This window comes from Rhipicephalus sanguineus, chromosome 6 (assembly GCF_013339695.2).
Source record: "Rhipicephalus sanguineus isolate Rsan-2018 chromosome 6, BIME_Rsan_1.4, whole genome shotgun sequence".
Taxonomy (NCBI): domain Eukaryota; kingdom Metazoa; phylum Arthropoda; class Arachnida; order Ixodida; family Ixodidae; genus Rhipicephalus; species Rhipicephalus sanguineus.
This window is the reverse complement of record NC_051181.1, coordinates 156879921-156898808: the sequence shown is the minus strand read 5'-3', so window position 1 is coordinate 156898808 and position 18888 is coordinate 156879921. Positions and strand designations below refer to the sequence as shown.

Below are 18888 nucleotides of genomic sequence, written 5' to 3'. Positions count from 1 at the left end.
TCTGCAGTAAGCAAAGAGTCACTTACTAACCATACAAACACACTAGTGAGAAAACAGGGCCATACCTTGGTGACAGCGTACACATCCTCAAAATTCGTGTTGAGAGTTGAAAACAAAGCGAGACCCATGAGGTCATTTTTCATCAACCACGAGGAGACAACGTTCGAAAAAGATTCCACATCTGAAGTATTTGTCAGGTTCGATACTGTGTCAAAGGGGACTGCAGCCAACAGTCGTGCGTGTTTCCTTAGTGTCAGGAAATTCTCAAAGGCAGACTCTGGAATGAATTAAAGCATTAGTACTTTTAATAAGTATAAAAAGCCAAAGCTCACCAAACTGGAATACTAAAGCACTCTAGCACATTTATAGTGCAATAAATGCTTAAAGGGGCCCTGCCACACTTTTTGAGCGAGGTCAGAAAGCGCTGCCAATCGGTAGTCGAGGCTCCTGAGAGCATGTGAGTCAAACATTACAGTGCAGTACGCAGCCTAAAATTTACAATTCTCAAAGTCAGCCAGAAATCGCTCGCTCTCTTCTTGACAAATGATGCAATAAACCCAAATGACCGTGCCATAAATACAAAGTCCGCGGCCATTGGATGATTTGAGCATCGTGAGCTGCATAACTAAGCCGGCCGCCACGGGATGGCGTGTGCCTGCGCGCTCGCTCGCAATCCCACTGAAAGTAAGCCACGCGCTCAAAGAAAAAAACGAAGAAAAGTGCTCAAGGTCATGACGCACACGTGACGTAACTTCTTTCCCTCGTGCCATCTCTCCCTGCTTAGCTTCCAGCACCTTGTCGGGACGAGAGAAGAGAGAAAGCACTTATATTGCATGACAAATTCCTGTAACTCTGCTTGTTAGTTGACAGATTCTAAAAATTTTTGCAGCAGTCGATTCATGAGGCAATGAGCTCCTTTAATGAAGCCATTCGATGATTACTTACAAATGTGTTGCTGGGCCCCTTTAAAGTAAAGGAACTAATGAAGTTTTCAACAAGTGAATGCCTTTCTATGAGGCCCTGCAATGGTTTTTAAACATGGTCAGGAAGCACTGCTGATCGGTAGTGAGCCACATACATGTGAGCCACATATTACAGCACTGCATGCAGCAGTAAATTTACAAAAACATATCAAAGACAGCTCAAAATCACCCGCTCTTCTCTTGGCAATTACATTGAAGGACCCGAATACGTCAACCCTAGGAAGGACATGGCCACTGCCTCATTTAGGCATTCTTGTGCTGCATAGTTACGGCAGCTGCCACAGGACAACTTCAAGTTAAGACACCAACTCTTCATACTTTTTAAAAAGCATGGCAGATATGTTCATACCAAGATATGTGCTCCGCGAATAGTATTTTAGACACAGGGTTTTTACGGACAACACAATGTTAACATCATAGTCCTAAAGAAAGCGTATGCATTCGTGCTGGCTGGTTCATCCTGATATCAGAAATACATTTTACACTCAGTTTTTTACATTTCGTAACTTGTCTTCAAAGAAGCTTTCCGACTCTCTGCACAAATGCTTTAGAGATAACATCCTGAACACATCACATTCAATGTTAAGCAAACAACAAAATAAAATGCTTAAGTGTGGAAACTCGACTGCTGAACTTGAAGTTGGGTAAAGAACACAGGACTTTTTTGTGGCCAGATGCACTGTGGGTAAATAGAACTCATCTTCGTTACATCAGCAAGAACTGCTAGAAGAAGCAAGCTTGGTAGAGTTCATTGTTGTGGCACCAATGGTTCACTATCAAATGCAAGCTTCTCAAACTGTTGAAGGGGCCCTGCAACACTTTGGTCACAAAATGCTGGCGATCGGTAGTCGAGGCTCCTGAAAGCAAGTGAGCTAAACATTTCAATGCAGTATGTGGCCTAGAATTTACAATTAATTCTCAAATTCAGCAAGAAATTGCTCCCTCTTCTCTCGACAAATGATGACATAAACCCAGAAGTCCACCGCCATTGGCCGATTTGAGCATCGTGAGTTGCACAGTTACTGCAGCCACCGCGGGATGGTGCGATGTGTCCTCGCGCTTGCTCACGATCTGATTGAAAGTAAGCCGCGCGTATGAAGAAAAAGAAAAGAAAGTGCTCAAGGTCATGACATGCGCGTGATGTTACTCGTTTCCCACGTGCCATCCCTCCCTGCTTAGATTACAGCGCACTCGTCCGGACGAGAGAAGAGAGAAAGCACTTACAGTGTGCAACAAATCCCTGTAACTCCGCTCATACTAGACGGATTCTAAAAAATTTTGCAGTAGTCGATTCGTGAGGCAATAAACACTTTTAATGAAGCCATTTGAAGATCACATAGAAAAGTGTTGCAAAGCCCCTTTAAGAGTGTGGTCTGCAGGAGCGAAATTGTAGAAAGGGCCAGCATGACACTCAGCGTGCAATGTTAAGCACTGATGTGAAGGTGATAATGTGCTGTAAAAGGAACACTGCCAACACAAACTCACCATCAATAGGTACTATGTTCTTGCTATCAGGTACATAGTTTAAGCCGGTGTAGATGATGTGGGTGCACAGACCGTGTGGCAGGGAACTTGGCGTCACAGGACGTTCGGAGAACACACAGAGCAGAGTGTCTGATTTGGGGGAGAGAACCGAATTGTTTACCATGTACAGTCATAAAATGGAAATCACATCCTTAACTAGCATCATTATCTTCAATCGAATTTACAGTTGTGTCAAACAACCTGTAGCACCCCATTTAGAGAAAAGTGTGCAACAGATTGCTTGTAAAATGGATTCCTTGAAAAACTGCTATTTAATAACTGCGAAAATATGCCTTGCCACATGCCACTGACATGTGGCAAGGCATATGTGGGGCAATCGGGAAGATGCCTCAATGAATGGCTCAAAGAGCATCACTATGCATGCCAGCAAACGGCAATTTCAGGCAACCTTTCCATGCACTGCAGGGAGTGTGGGTGTAGCCCACTGTTCGACAAAGCATCAGTTTGGCAAAGTCAAAGAATAAAAGCGCACGCGAAATATGAGAAACCTTGCACATATCAAACCAGCAAAGCGCATGCATCAGTTCAAGCTCCATTCTGCTAACCCCGACAGAAATCGAATTTATCAGAAGCAACATGTTATTTAAAAGTACCCTAAAGGCCCATAGAAGCATTGCGTAAGGGGGGTAATTCAAGAAAATGTTACAATGTGAACAGTGTACCAATTAAGCCAGCCGACTCTGGAAAGAACTTCATGAGTCATCGCCATATCCAGTAATCAACCCACGTGTAGCATCGGAAGACAGTTCCGCAAGGTTGTCGTACCCTCCCCCACCGTAAACTGTCCATTCCCATTCCCAAAGTTTTGTTCCTTCATGTTTTTTTTTTCCATAAGTTCAGTTGATAGCTTGCGCTTGTCGTGCCCACTTCGCAACGCGTATCCTCCCTAACTTCTTTTGTGCCCAGTAACTGTAGCGCAGTATTTTAATCATGCAAAACCAACTAGCCCAATACCTCACTTTGCTAATAACCGCGACTTTTTTTAAAACTTTATGAATCTTTACTACAAGAAACAGCACAACACAGTCAAATAAATGTTACCTGATGGTCCTGGACCTGCAGTCATGGGTGTAATGCTTGTGTTTGTGGCTGTGAAAAATAAAAAGAAGTTAAGAAAATTATTTTTCCTTAAGTTTGACCACGATTTCATGTCGTAGATAAATAGCTATCACGAAAATGTCTGATTCGCCTAACCGCTCTAGAAAAACACAACCACCCTGTCAGGTCTTCAAGTGCTCTTACATGTCCTGCATATTTTTGCTATCAGTGGGGACCACCCTCCCTGTGTCATCTTTCTTCTGTTCCTCTTTCACAATTTTTTTTTCATTATTAAATCACAGACAATTGTATGCCATTTCTATCGCTTGTTACTTTTCATTTTACAATTCTTATGTGTAGTGATCTTTCAACACTGACGTGACATGTGCTACTGTGTTATCTAATCAATATAATGATGCAGATTTTTCTGTATTATTCCATGTACTTAAAACCTCCCTGGAGGATTGCAACTGTTGTAAAATAAGTAAATTTACTTTCAAAAACAAAAGAATCGCTCTTACACTGATTTTTCGAGCTTCCATGGCCCAGCGGTGAATCTGGGTAGAAGGGAACAAAGGAACTTAGTCAAGTAAAGTATTTACAGAGCCTGTTTCTTATGCGACACGTACCTAAGCTATCCCTAAGGGCAGTAATGCGTGAGAAGGCTGGTCTGTCTGGGCAAATTCCTTCTGTGTCCTCATACTCCGAGTGGAAGGCTGCCACACAGGGAGTGGCAATATGTTTCTTGAGGAATTCAACCTAAACGCAATAGCGATCGATCGATCGATCGATCAATCAATCAATCAATCAATCAATCAATCAATCAATCAATCAATCAATCAATCAATCAATCAATCAATCAATTTTATTCAAGTAGAAAGTGCATAAACAAATGAGAAACAGCCATGTTCACATAAACAACAAAAATGGCACAAAAAAAAGGTTCTTAAGAACATGTTAAACATCGGGTACCGTGTCATAATTGTGACCGAATAGCTCCGTCTTACAATACTTCCACCTCTGCTTAAAGCAGGTTTCTTTAATTGGTATAGCTAAGTCATGCGATTATTAAACGCACTGCCATGCTGAAGTTAAAAATATTGACTGCAAATAGAACAGCTTGTGGTACTGAATTCTAAAGCTTGCTTTCTCCTTATAAAACAGCATGTTGGAGTTGCTGAAGACCATGAAGGCACATCATCATCATCATCATCATGCTTGACTGTTTTAATGTCCACTGCAGGGCGAAGGCCTCTCTAAATGATCTCCAATTTACCCTATCTAGTGCAAGCTGATACCATTTTATCCCTATAAACTTCTTAATTTCGTCACTACACCTAACTTGCTGCCATTCTCAACTTCTTTTCCCTTTCCTTGGTATTCATTCCATTGCTCGAACCGACTGGTTGTCTGCCCTACACATTACGTGGCCAGCCCAGGTTCATTTCTTTCGCTTATACCAGCTAGAATATTAGCTACCCTATTCTCTGACCCCTTCTGCTGTATTCTAATCTCTTAATATTATGCCGAAAGTGCCACAAGAAAGGCAGAATATTTTTAGATGTATAATCCCAAACTATCACATCCTGTACATCACTAATTATAAACTTATTTGCCATAATCACTAATTAGGTGACTCACCTTCATCTCCAATGTTCCTTCATTTTCAAATGTCTGTACATGTGTCGAATTTTGCTTGTAACAGGATAGGGCGCTGTCATAGAATATATCGGGACCACTGTGTGATGGGCAGACCTAGGGGTAACACACAAGCTAGAATGAGCCCTAAATAAACAGTGCATGCCTACTCATCAAAGCTCAGGAAATGCTCTCCCTATAATATTTGCCTTAACTAAGCCTGCAGGAGCTTGACGATTGCACTACATAAGTTCGAGAAATTTTTTCAATATTGCTCCAATTCAAAAACTATGTGCCGAGGCCATAAAATATGTTGGTTTCACAGATTATGTGTTTGTTCTTATGCAGGTGTAAATGCAGGTGAAAAGCAACAGCACACTGAACAGCATAAATTTGCCTTCATCGCCTCTCGCTTTTTCAATGTGGCAGGCTTGCACAAAATGCCCACATACTTTAATATGGCGCAGCAATTCAATAACTTGAATGATGAAGTTCAAGAGCTTCTTATGAACTAAGATTCAGAGGACTTTGATGTTGGCTACAAGGTGTCCTGGAACAATGACAGTGACAAAGAGACCATCCTGTCTGAGGAAAACCAATAATCTTAATTAAAGGGACACTACAGTGAAACAATGAATCGGATTAGATTGATAAATTATACTCTGAAAACTCTAATGCCAATAATTTCACCATCGTAGGCTTATTAATAAAGGAGAAAATCGAGGTCAAAGTTTCATTTTTAAATGTCACGCCAAAATCTCCACGCGTGATGTTGTGGATTTCAAAGCGTATTTTTGTAATTTGACGACACTGGCTCAACGAAATTTGCTGACACTTGGTACGTTAGTCTATGGCCCCTCAAAGGACAATGTACTTCAAATTTACCGATGCTGACAGCATCTGGCCTAGCAGATGCTATCAGCATCTACAGTAGACTCTCGATAATTTAAACTTGATGGGACCTCAGGATTTTATTTGAATTATCAGAAGTTCTCATAAATATGACTCAGGGCAACACACCAACTAACACTGCGATGTTTATTGTTTCTCAGTGCCGCAGCAACATCATAGACTGCTCTGCGTGATTGACAGTAAAACGTTTAGACATCAGCGATAATACTGGTACTTGTTATTATACAAGGCATGCATGGATGTGTAATTAACGGACGAAATGTGTTGCATCCCATGACAGTTGCTAGCCACTTTTAATTCTTGGGACGCTTTCTCGCATGGCATACCGCAGAGAAAGTGACTTTGAGAAATGTTTGGCATGCAATAGATCAAGGTCAGACCGTACAGTTTTTTTTTTCCCTCAATGAACACGAGATTATTGGTGCGCAAGGTTCGGCTAGTTTGGCCGTTTTGTATATAGGCAGGCATTCAGCTTTATTTGCGCATGTTAGTAACAGAAAAACGTGAATGTTCAGCTAGAAGCAACAAAGGCAGCAGATATTTCCAGACGTGGACAAGCAAAAAGTTTGAATTAAACCGAATTCGTCCAGTGAGGCAGTTTGAATTAAGCAGCTTTAAAATACATTGAAAACATAGTGGGCCAACCAAAAATTTAAAATTTGTTTGAATTAGCCAAAAGTTTGAATTATCAGAGTTTGAATTATCAAGAGTTTACTGTATGACGTCATGCCATTTGGTTCGGGAATTTCAAAAGGGCGTTGTCAAGCGCGTTTTCTTTTCGCGTGTTTCCTCGCTTACCAAGCATCTTCTCGCGGTAGGAGTGGTGTTCTCGGTATTGTGAAAGTGTAATTTACTAATAAAGAAAAATCGTTTTTCTCTTAAAGGGACACTAAAGGCAAATAACAATTTATGTCAGAGTGAAAGCCCAATGTATGACAACTTCTAAAACGGCAATATTATCAACAGCAGTGCCCTACTTACCGAGAAATTAAGCTAAATGTATCACATGATAAGCGCCACGAGTGGGACATTTTCGAAGTGATCCTGATGACGTATGAGAGTCTGCCTACAATGAATCACTAGGAATCAAACTAGCAGCAATAAAAAAAGAACCTTCCGTGCATCAAAAGACATAATAAAATGCTGTTTGTTCGTTTCCGTTTGATTCATGGAAAAAAGAAACCTCTGTGGTGTTGCCATGGGGAACGGCGCGCGTGGTTCAAAGGTTCCATTTTCGCCGAACTGCGCTTCGCCCGGCGCCCTGCTTCGATTACGCGGTCGCGTCTCAGTGTGTGTTTTGTGCGCTCGTGAAAGTCGCTCTGACAGAAAGTTCGACAAAATGCCGCATGCAACGACGCCGGCACTACCAGCCCTCAGCCGCATACCGTGTTCATCAGGGCTCAAGTCGCTGAATTGGAGCCCAGCGTCGTGAGCCAATGTCTCGTTATCAAGTTCTCCGTCCACATCCATTGCAGCGATTGCGGCAAGCTTCGATGGCTTCGATGGCCGTTGTTGCTGCTTGGGTCCCGCTACTTTCGCTCTGCTGCTATAGTGTCGGCAGCCGCGCGGTAAAGGCGGGCAATGTTGGGCACGGCAGCAGTGACGTATGAAAGTCGGATTTCAGGCGGGTGATTTGAAGTGCGCTAACGCGATGCGAACCACTAAAACATGATTTTATTTCAAAATAAGCACTTCCTTGGCATAAAAGTGGCACTACGAGGTTTCTGGACCGCTATTTCAACAACCAACGTCGACTTAATATTTGTCTTTAGTGTCCCTTTAAGTGTCCCTTTAAAATCATTAATTAGCACATATCAAGTTTTATTTTCGACTGTAAAATATTTGAGACGTTCAGCAACACATTACAAATAAACAGCATTTAAACTTAAAAATCTGCTAATGTATTACTTAGACAAATTAATTTGTCACACTTAGTAAGAGCATCTGAAAAGGACAGAGGTTTGTCCACCGTTATTTAGGTCACGAACAGGTCACCCCGGTCACTCCCCCCGTACATATGTGAAAATGCAGGTATGGCATGTTTTGTAATAAAGCCATAAATATGCAAAGAGAAAAAAAAAGCAGCACAAGTAAAAAAAAACCTTGATTCAAACATCAAGCGCATTGGTACAATCTGAGAAAGGGCACTGCTGTCTTGTGTCACAATGAACCTAAGGAAATATGTGTACTTCACAAAATTCACCCCCACCCCTCAAAAAAAAAAGCTCTGCCATAGTGAATGGTTTACGTGCTGTTGTAACTTACTATTACACCACAAGATATTTCTACTCACGTCAGCATAGCTGCTCACAGTCTCTTTCAAGCACTGCGTGCCCAACTGAAACTTCTTTGTACTGCCAAGAGTAAACGTCAACACAGCCAAGTTGACAGAGATGCACATTTCTGTTGTGATATTCAACTTGATGGAAAGGGTCTTTATCACCTGTGTGGTTTCAACCTGCAGAGAGATTGAAATGCGCCTTTGCTTAGCCAGTACCTATACAGTTTTCTTTACACTGCAGAGAGATTGAAATGCGCCTTTGCTTAGCCAGTACCTATACAGTTTTCTTTACAATGTGCCAGAAATGGTGTGCCAAGACTCACCAGACTGGATAATGTGCTTGTGGTTTTTGACAAACTCGAAGGGTGCATGACATGGCACGACTCACCACCTGGCTGGTAGTGCCCCATGAATATCACCATGTCCACGGGCCTAAAGGGATAAGTTATGCAGTTAAAGAGCTTTACTTGCAAACTGTCATTATTGCTTATAACTGTAGAATTGTCTACAAAGACTAAGCGATGATGATGGAAAGGAGGAGGAGTTTGAGGGGAAAAAGGAGGTACTGTTTGGTACGCTGGGATAGAAAATGGTCGGTTGGTCAGTCGGCAAATTAAGGAAGCTGAGCAGGGTCACGGAGCAAGAAACATTTAAGAGGTGTAACTCCGCTATTTCAGGTGACCAGATAACGTCACACTCCCGCAGAGCCACATCATGCTAGTAGCATATAACAGCAGACAATGAAGCTGGCACCGTTTCGGTTGCCAAGGGAGCTGATCGCATGTGCTGCTTCCATTCCGCCTCAGTCACACAGAGCGTGGACGAGGAGCACGTTCTGCCGTGTTGTTGTTTCTTGCTTTGTCGCCGCGGACTGCTTGCATAAACTTGCAGAAACTGATACATCAGAAATAAATAAATAAATAAATAAATAAATAAATAAATAAATAAATAAATAAATAAATAAATAGGCAGATCTCACGTACCGTGGGAATCGATGTTATGCGAAGCATGCGCGGAATGGTGACTGTACAGTAATTTTTAACATTCAGCGGAACGTTATAGAATGACGCTAGAGAAATATGGAAGTGCTATACGCACACTCATATGTTGAAGAGTCGCATATCTATTATATAGCCAGTTGTTTACAGTTGTGTAACAACGGAAACAGCAACATGGGTGTTACCAACACCAGACGCGGTAAGCTGATATGTAGTGCTTATATTCTTCAATACTGGATAGCGCGAATCCGAACAGGACATAGAAGGAACACAGATGCACAGGACAGGCGTTACTCGCAACTGAGCTTCATTCAGGCAAGCTTCCCTAGATATATACAGAGCCGACTGGCACGCACAGGCGCACTGCACGTAGGTTACAGTCACAGTTACAGTTGTTATGCTTATGCTTGTCCGTTATTACGGAGAACGCACGCACGTGTCACGAACCCGTGTGTATGTGTAGAAGGGATTATTGACAGTTCTTGAACAAGGTCATCGTCACCATGATCAGTGTGCACCAGCAGCTGGACCGGACTTGTTAATCGGATCCGTTCGTGATCGCGGCTATGAGGAGGCAAGTGTAGTGAAGTACGAGGTACAGTGCTGCTGGTGGAAGTCGTGGATGCCTCTTACGATGAAATGATCTATGATGCCTCCTATCGTGGACGTGGCAGCGAGGTCTTTTGATGCTCTCTCCACATCCAATCCGTCTTTCACGCACTATAAGGACCAAGCGTTGTTGGGTCTTGATAAATCAATGTTGAAGTCACCGTAATGATGAGAGGCCTGGTTCTCTCAGCAGATTTATTGTAGGAAGCACTGACGCCGGTTTTTGAGTAATCCGCGTGATCCACGTTGCGGACCACGTGGACGAGTGGATAGTAGTTGAACGTCTTCTAGGGTGTTCTGTGTTCAGCTTCGTCACTTTCCTTGTGTCCGCCACAGTGGTGTAGCGGTTACGGTGCTCGGCTGCTGACCCGAAGGTCGCGGGTTCGATCCCGGCAGCAGCGGTCGCATTTCGATGGAGGCAAAATGCTAGATGCCTGTGTTCTGTGTGTTGCTGTGTTGGTTGAGACTCTGTATCACCTGTGGCACATACCCGCAAAACATTAACTCTGGTTTACGGATATGTGCCACACGTGGCGGAGAGAAAGGGTTTCATGACGTACGCGACAGGTATTTTGCGTTATTCATGTCATCATCAGTGAATCGTGTTCGTCATATTTTGATCCTCTGCTGTGACAATTTCGGTATATGAAAAGTTATGGAGACGACCAGGAGAGCGCCCAAACGTAGGCGGCTAGATAGATAGATAGATAGATAGATAGATAGATAGATAGATAGATAGATAGATAGATAGATAGATAGATACGTAGATAGAAACGCCCAAAGTGTCTGAGGTTCGCTAAGAAATGCTTCGCATTTAATAAATATATAAATAAATTATAAAGTAAAGAAAGAAATAAATTATGTGTAACTGTAACGCCGCTGTCGTCTGCTCACGAACGATGCCAAAGGGCACGCACAGGTGTGCTCGTTTAGGCCTGGTAGAGCACCCGGTCGTGTTTTTTTTTCCAGTTTTCCATCACCGTGGCTGCGGCTTCTTGCCGCAAGGCACCGCTGAAATGCCTCCGCAGGCGCATGCTACTTTTGTGACACCATCTGGTCACCCGCGAACGCCCATTCTATCAGAAGTTGCGCCTCCTAAATATTCTTGCTCCGTGAGCATGGTAGCATCCATTCTTCAGCTTCTTTAAGACACTGAATCTACACCCAGAGTCAACCAAGGAAGACTTCAATGGTCCCCAAATATCACAAGAGCATTGCAATATCAGTGTTGTAGAGTTGGAGCCACTCCATTAGGATGGATTTATTCATTCATGCAATCTTCCGTTATCTTCCCTAAGTTGCTGCCCTTACCGAGCTTTAGAGTTAAGTGGCGATGCAAATATGTGGCAGAGAGAAGCTGTTAAGTTCACAGGTATTACAGTTGGCTATTTTCAGTATTAGTTTACTCATAAAAATGTTTACAGACTCTTAAGGCAGTTCTGAAAACTCATCATTACAGTCTTCCTAATGAACTGCAAGAAACTGTATTATTACACCTAATGATTCACTACACACCGTGGCACACTATTTATAGATGTAAGAGAATGATGAACAACTTACTCCTTTTGTAGGAACATCAAGTTGTTTATTTTTTGCTGAGGTGGTATTCCAAGGATGATTGAGACTTGACCGAATTCTTCTGTCATTTTGAGAACCTTACGCAGTTCCTGTATCATAAGAAGTAGGACATTAATTATTAGATTATTGAATTAGGTACAACAATGATCGCTCAAGAAAACAAAGGGACAAAATAGGAAAAAGCAGGAGAGTTTAGCAAGCCATTTAACAGCCTTGCAATCATTAATCCTACTTGGCAATAAGCTGACTCAAACACATTAACTCGCAACAACACACCAACAACAAAACTTAAATAAATGTGGCTCTAAGCAAGCAACCTGAAATTTGTGAGACTATGTGCTCTTCAGTATTTTGTTTGCTCTCATTTTATTGGTTATCTGATGGCCCACTATAACTGGCGAGTCACGGGGTATATTTGGAAAGTATTTAACCAAGTGTCTTTGGGAAGCTACCGACTAACATTCACAAGCTTCTTTCATGTGCGCATTATCTGCATTATGCAGACATGTACTTGGAACAACTTGCATACATCAGCTGATGACAAGTAGTAATGGGGGAAGTCATACACACACGTCACCTCATTTAAAAAAAATTTCACTAGGTAGTTGCATTGTTGTTTACAACTGCAGTATAGTTCAGCCTTATTTGATGAAGCCATGTCCAACAGAATATCTTTGTCATATCTAGTATTCATTATAAGCATTTATTCACTGCATACCAATATCAGCTGCAAATACTTTAGATGTACTTTGCTATATTCAATAATTGTTTTTTTTTCCGAGTTTGTTGTATCAAGGTTTGACTGATAAACAATCACTGTAACACACCCTGAAGATATTAAGTATGTCTTGGCGAGGCCATTGGTCTGTCAGAACAGCCAGTGCGTTGAAGCCCTTCACACGAAGCCAGGCTGTGCTCTCAAGTGCAAAATCTCGTGCCAGGTTGGCTGCCAGAGCACCTGGTGCAACACCAGCCCCCACCAAACTCAACTGTCTGGCGAGTGTCGAGAAATGGTGCAGTGAGTCTCCTGCAAAGGAGAATATAACACAGCATTCTGAAGGGTGCCGTGCCACTGCTAGACAGACCCTGGTTTTGTCCACCTTTATTCTAGAAAATTAAGATTTTGTAGCATTTTTTTTCTTGCACTGTTACGCTGACACTCCTTTGTAAGATTTTAAGAAATAAAGACAATGATGTGAGTGAAAAATATGCCTGATGTAGTCACATTAATAAGCAGGTCACTGAGCAATGTGAAAATAAAATAATTATTTTATTTTGAGATTGGTCCATGACCTGCTTTTTCACAATGCCTTTCCCTGACCAGACGGCATTCTGTTGAACTCTCGACTACATAAATCTTAGTGGTTTAAAAAAAAAGCTTAATTTGTGTGCTTGATAGTGGTGTAAAATTGCTGGCAGAGCTGGTTTTTTCTATCACTGCAATTCATTTCCAAAGGGCTCAAGGGCAGTGATATACCAGTAATTCAAAGGAATTTTTCTGTAAAATATAGGACAAGAATAATTTTTAGCATGCTTGCCAAATACGTAATTTTTAGGATTGTGCCAAGAGTGAATGTTAGGTTTGAAGCGAATAGTGATTTGGTCGAATAATTTCGAATCGAATAGTGTATATCACATATTGTAAAGAAAAATGAGCACATTTGTCATGCCCCAACTAACCTGCACAATATTTAAAAAAAATTTAAACAAGGCATGTGCAAATGTCATTATTTTTGGTTCAAAGGAAATGGAAGCAACTTTGAATAGTAGCAGGATTTGACTTTCGGAAGAATGCAAGTGATAACCTGTAAAATATGTTACGTTTTAAGATTTACTATACTTATAGCATATAAGCCAGTATAACAAGCTTTTAAACTTAAGAAATGATGAATCTACGTGAGGGTAATATGCTCATTTAACCTCGAAGTGGGGCTTCGAGGCAGTGCGGATTTTCTCTGGAAAGGTGTATTCACGGAAAAGCACCCCTTCACTGCAGTGAAACCACCTTTACTGGGGGTTACATGCGGATTAATATACACCTATTCGTACATTTGGAATACTTCGAAATTTCCAATCATTTAAATTGAAATCGAAGCAAATTCGAATACTGTAATACTTGTTCGAGTATTCGAACTGCTCGAATGTTCGCACAAGCCTAGTAATTTTCAAACATAACTTACATAGGTTCAAAGTCTACCTGATCAAGCATGTCACCTTTTAACAAACTTTTTTTGCTTAGATGTTTTGTGTGCACTTCGTTGCATGATTGAAATATCTGCACCATAACAGATTTACACAATAACACCAGTGATGCACAATGTACTTGTTCATTGGATATGTTATGATGTGGTTCACTACAGCTGTAGTGTGAATGCTGGTCTCAAAGAAGGAATCAAAGCCTGCCATTTTCAAAGTGGAATTATGATGCTGTCACTCCTCAGCAACTGGTTTTTTAAGGTTTCATGGGTGCAAACATTAACGAAACCTAGCGGTATCCAACATCAAATGCCAGCACCACTGATGCATGCAGCAATACTAGGGTGATTCCACGCAAGATCGAACAAACAATGGCTGGTCGACCTCTTAAATTTATTTCAAAATTTTATATATTATTGCCTGATGAGTGGAAAGAACAGATCCGCAATTTGTTTTGCCGCCAAAAATTTTTTCGAAGCACAGGAAATCAATAATGACGAAGAGGTGGAGTGGAGCGCTCATCCGCTCTGCTGTTTTGGCCAACTTTCGTTATGAATTGCACAAAATATATTAAAGTTAGGTAGCTGAAATTTCTTTACCTAAATATATGCATGTTTTTGCTTCTGCTCAGGTATTTTTAGTTTTTATGTGTAGTGTAGATGTTTTTATAAAAAACCTCAAAATTGGCACAATTGGCAAAATTTTCTTTACTTGAAGGTCTTTATCTCAAAAAAGCCTTATAGCAGAGCGACAAAAATTCCGCATTACGTTCTTCGCATGCTTATCTACCAAACTGCCGAATATTATTTTTATATAACTTTTCAGTAAAGAGATATCATCGGGCTAAGTTCAAGAAAACACCGAACAATGGAAACTTCTGATGACAATTAAAAAAACCCCATTTTTTATATTTCTTAAACTTTGTCCACTTATTCTGCTCCACATCAGCTTTCACAATCATTAAAAACATGTTGCATAATGCCGTTGCACTAACAGTTATGGCCCCTCCAATGAGACCCTTAGGCAAGGAGTGGCAATTGCGACTTCTTGCCCAGCAAGTGTATAAAATGCAGGCAGGATTGAATTTCTTTTTATTAAAAGGCCAACAGGTACCGAAAAAGGTGTTGCCGGCCCTGAAGACGTTAATTTTGAAAATATTTGGTCACTGCAGCGGCCACGAGCGTGGGGCTACCGAGCAGGCGCGCGCGCACCTGAGATGCTCGTTGTAAGAGACGGCGCAGTGAGAGCTCGTTCTCGCGTTCTCAGACCGACTGAGTTCGAAACAGCAACACCTCTCGGGTGACTTGAACGCACATGCACTGGAGCTTCGCTATTCTATCCACCCTCTGTTCGCATCGCAGCTAGGCGCTCATAACACGGCGGAGATGGAAGCAAGATGAAAACTCTATAAGGGAGCTATGAGCGCTCGCGTCACGCACGCTGCTGCCACAGAAACTGCGCTGCGCCAGTTGCGATCAGTGGAAAGCATGAATGTGGCGATCCAGTGGCAAAGCAATATATGGAATTTGAAAGGAAAGAAAAGCAAAACTATCGGTAACCGGATGCGCTTGCCTATATTAGATGTCGGCAGCTGACGGTCTGAACTGGCCATGCGTTCGGTGCGCTGTTCACACTTGATTCGGCGCGGATAGTTCTTGTGCTTTGCTCTTACTCTACTCCTCCTGTGCGTCTCATGGCGAGAAAGTATAGCTCTGAATGAGTCTATTGTGGAGACTACCTTTCGAAGCATAAGAAGCTTAAAGGAGTACTGACACGAATTTTAAAAAATTTCCGATTGTTGCTCTAAATAAAAATACTGGTGTCGAGAAACCTAAAGCGACTATTGTGGTGCCTGGGAATGCATCCTATATATTTTAATTAGCGCCACCTTAAAAAGACACTTTCGGTTTCGATATTGAGGGGGTGGCTTCTCAGTGTCGTTTCATAGCAGTGTGACGTCACAGAGATACAGAAACTCGCAACGTACTAGTGGCAAATCCGTCATCTGCTTGTGGTGCACATAAACAACGATGAGTGAATTGTCGTCCAGTGACCCTGACAGTGATTTCTACGATTTAGGCTGCATGCAGGACGCAGAACTCGCGATCTTGGGGAAACTGTCTTGACTCGTCGGGATAATGTCCTTGCAGTGTGGCTGGCTTGCAGATGCTCAGCGACGAAAACTTCAAAGTCAAATTAAAATATTTTATACGTGTTCTCCAACTCCAGTGTGTGGACAGCGCGGACACTGCATACCAACGAAGCAAAAAACCTCCCTTTTGCGATGTCTCAAAATCGTGTCAGTACTCCTTTAATCATTGCAAAGAAAATTTCGCAGAGTGACCGACCTAGACATAAATGCTTTGAAGGAACGTTTAACGCCCCGAAAGATCAGTGACTGTCAGTGAGACGGACTATGTGTGCTACGTGTGCTTTTGCTAGCACTGCAATGAAAGATCTTCACGGAACGCACAGTTTAACGATGACATTCTTATGACCCCTGAAAAAGAAATCGACGCCATTAACCAGATCACTGCGACTACTGGTGCACGTGCGTTCAAGTCACCCGAGAGGTGTTGCTGTTTCAAACTCAATCGGTCTGAGGACGCGAGAACGAGCTCTCACTGCGCCGCCTCTTACAACGAGCATCTTGAGTGCGCGCGCGCCTGATCGGTAGCCCCGCGCTCGTGGCCGCTGCAGTGACCAAATATTTTTAAAATTAACGTCTTCAGTGCCGGCGACACCTTTTTCGGTACCTGCTGGCCTTTTAATAAAAAGAAATTCAATCCTGCCTGCATTTTACACACTTGCTGGGCAAGAAGTCGCAATTGCCAATCCTTGCCTAAGGGTCTCATTGGAGGGGCCATAACTATTAGTGCAATGGCATTATGCAACATGTTTTTAATGATTGTGAAAGCTGATGTAGAGGAGAATAAGTGGACAAAGTTTAAGAAATTTAAAAAAAGGGGTTCTTTTTTAATTGTCGTCAGAATTTTCCATTGATCGGAGTTTTCTTGAACTTAGCCCGATCATATCTCTTTACTGAAAAGTTATATAAATATAAGATTCGGCAGTTTGGTAGATAAGCATGCGAAGAACGTAATGCGGAATTTTTGTCGCTCTGCTACAACGCTTTTTTGAGATAAAGACCTTCAAAGTAAAGAAAATTTTGCCAATTGGGCCAATTTTGAGGTTTTTTTTATAAAAACATCTACACTACACATAAAAACTAAACATACCTGAGCAGAAGCAAAATCATGCATATATTTAGGTAAAGGAATTTCAGCTACCTAACTTTAATATATTTTGTGCAATTCTTAACGAATGTTGGCCAAAACAGCAGAGCGGATGAGCGCTCCACTCCACCTCTTCGTCGTTATTGATTTCCTGTGCTTCGCAAAAATTTTTGGCGGCAAAACAAATTGCGGATCTCTTCTTTCCACTCATCAGGCAATAATATCTAAAATTTTGAAACAAATTTAAGAGGTCGACCAGCCATCGTTTGTTCGATCTTACGTGGAATCACCGACTACCCGTTTTTGCTTAACTGTTTGTTACTAACTATTCCTTTAATAATGATGTTAAACACACCATCCTTGACGACCAAAGCCTTCTTGACTTCATCATACAAGACAGTGGTGTAGATGGCAGCTGTGCAGAGGCCTTTTGGTGGCAGCAAGCTCTCAGAGATGGCACCACTGAACACACACAGAAGGGACCCTGCAACAACATTCGTTCACTAGCTGTGAGTTCACCTTATATTGTTCGATACTGTTCAAGCAGCATTTATTGTGCCTCCATAAAAGTGAACAATACCAAAACTAACTTTTGCAAAATTTTAACAGGGAAGCTGTTTAAGCTGTCAGTAACTTGCGCTCCGTCGCAAAAAACTATCATTAAGAACTGGCATGCGCTCTCTTCATTCTCTTGACAGACAAGTTGTTTAAGCTATCGGTAACTTGTGCTCCATCATGAAAAACTCCTCAGGTGCGTATGCGCCACAGGAATTGGGCAAGCCCCACTACTGTGTACAGCAGGTGCGAGTGTCAAACGAAAACGTGAAAAAGTGAGAAAGAGAGAGATAGAAAGAAAGAAAATAGAGAGAAAGAAGGAGAGAGGAAGAAAGCGATAGAAAGAAAGAGACAAATAGAGAGAAATAAAGAGAATAAAGACATAGAAAGATAAGACAGAACCGAGAAAGAAAGGCAGAGAGAGAGAGAAAGAAAGCAAGAGAAAGAAAGAAGAGAAAAATACAGATCAATAACGGGACTAAAGACATGAAAAGATAAAAAACCAAAAAACATAGAGAGAGAAAGAAACTGAGAAAGAGATAGAAAGAGGAAGACGTAGAGAAAGAAAGGTAAGAAAGAGACGGAAATATAGAAACAGCGAGAAAGAGAAAGAAATAGATAGAGTGAGAAATAAAGACATATAAAGAAACAGATACAAAAAAGATATATACAAGAAACAGAGAGAAAGAGAAAGAAAAATAAAGAGCAACAAGGAAGGCCACCCAGCTCTGTTCTTCCTTCAGGCTTGGCACTAATAGTGTGAAGCTGCCAGAATTTTTTTTAATGTGAAGCATCTGTTGTGTCATTCTAGGCCCTCTGTTATAGTACTATACTGCTGGAATGGACCTTGCATAAATAAACTTTAAATTACAACACAACGATTAATTTGCATGCCTCGTTCCTTACACAGCTATTTCACCTTCAACCTCCCCTCCTCCCACATTTCCTCCCAGGAAAATGCGATAGCTATGCCTCTATGCCCATGCCTGCTCAAAATTATTACAATGAAGGCGACGTCTGAGTTTTAAGATAAGACGCTTACCTTTAGCCTGTGTTCTGTTGTTGGGTGCCGTGTCAATCCTACCTTTCGCTGAGTCGTCTTTATCTGCAACAGAATGCATTACATGAAGCACGGCAAGGCATGCAAAAGCTTCCTAATGAGGCCTTCAGTTATATGAATATACTTGTACTATAAGAGTCGCAGATGATAACAATCCTCACCTGGCTGAGTACTGTCCTTCCAATCAGAGCTGTAGCCTGAAATAGAAAGTGTATCATGGATGTTTACACCAAATGCAGGTATCGTTATCACGAAGACA

The 18888-nt window shown here is 41.7% G+C and overlaps 1 protein-coding gene across 1 annotated transcript in view; it reads right to left on the bottom strand.

Annotated features, from left to right (window-relative positions):
- Positions 1-18888, bottom strand: part of LOC119397654 (uncharacterized) — a 69551-nt gene that overhangs the window by 995 nt on the left and 49668 nt on the right. Inside the window, exons 41-52 of the mRNA XM_037665078.2 lie at positions 18791-18826; positions 18612-18674; positions 17370-17498; positions 12410-12609; positions 11565-11671; positions 8721-8829; positions 8410-8574; positions 5208-5321; positions 4196-4325; positions 4088-4123; positions 2469-2597; positions 66-277 (exon numbers count right to left, since the gene is read on the bottom strand). Coding sequence (XP_037521006.2) covers positions 66-277; positions 2469-2597; positions 4088-4123; positions 4196-4325; positions 5208-5321; positions 8410-8574; positions 8721-8829; positions 11565-11671; positions 12410-12609; positions 17370-17498; positions 18612-18674; positions 18791-18826 — 1430 coding nt within the window. The remainder of the gene's footprint in view (positions 1-65; positions 278-2468; positions 2598-4087; positions 4124-4195; positions 4326-5207; positions 5322-8409; positions 8575-8720; positions 8830-11564; positions 11672-12409; positions 12610-17369; positions 17499-18611; positions 18675-18790; positions 18827-18888) is intronic.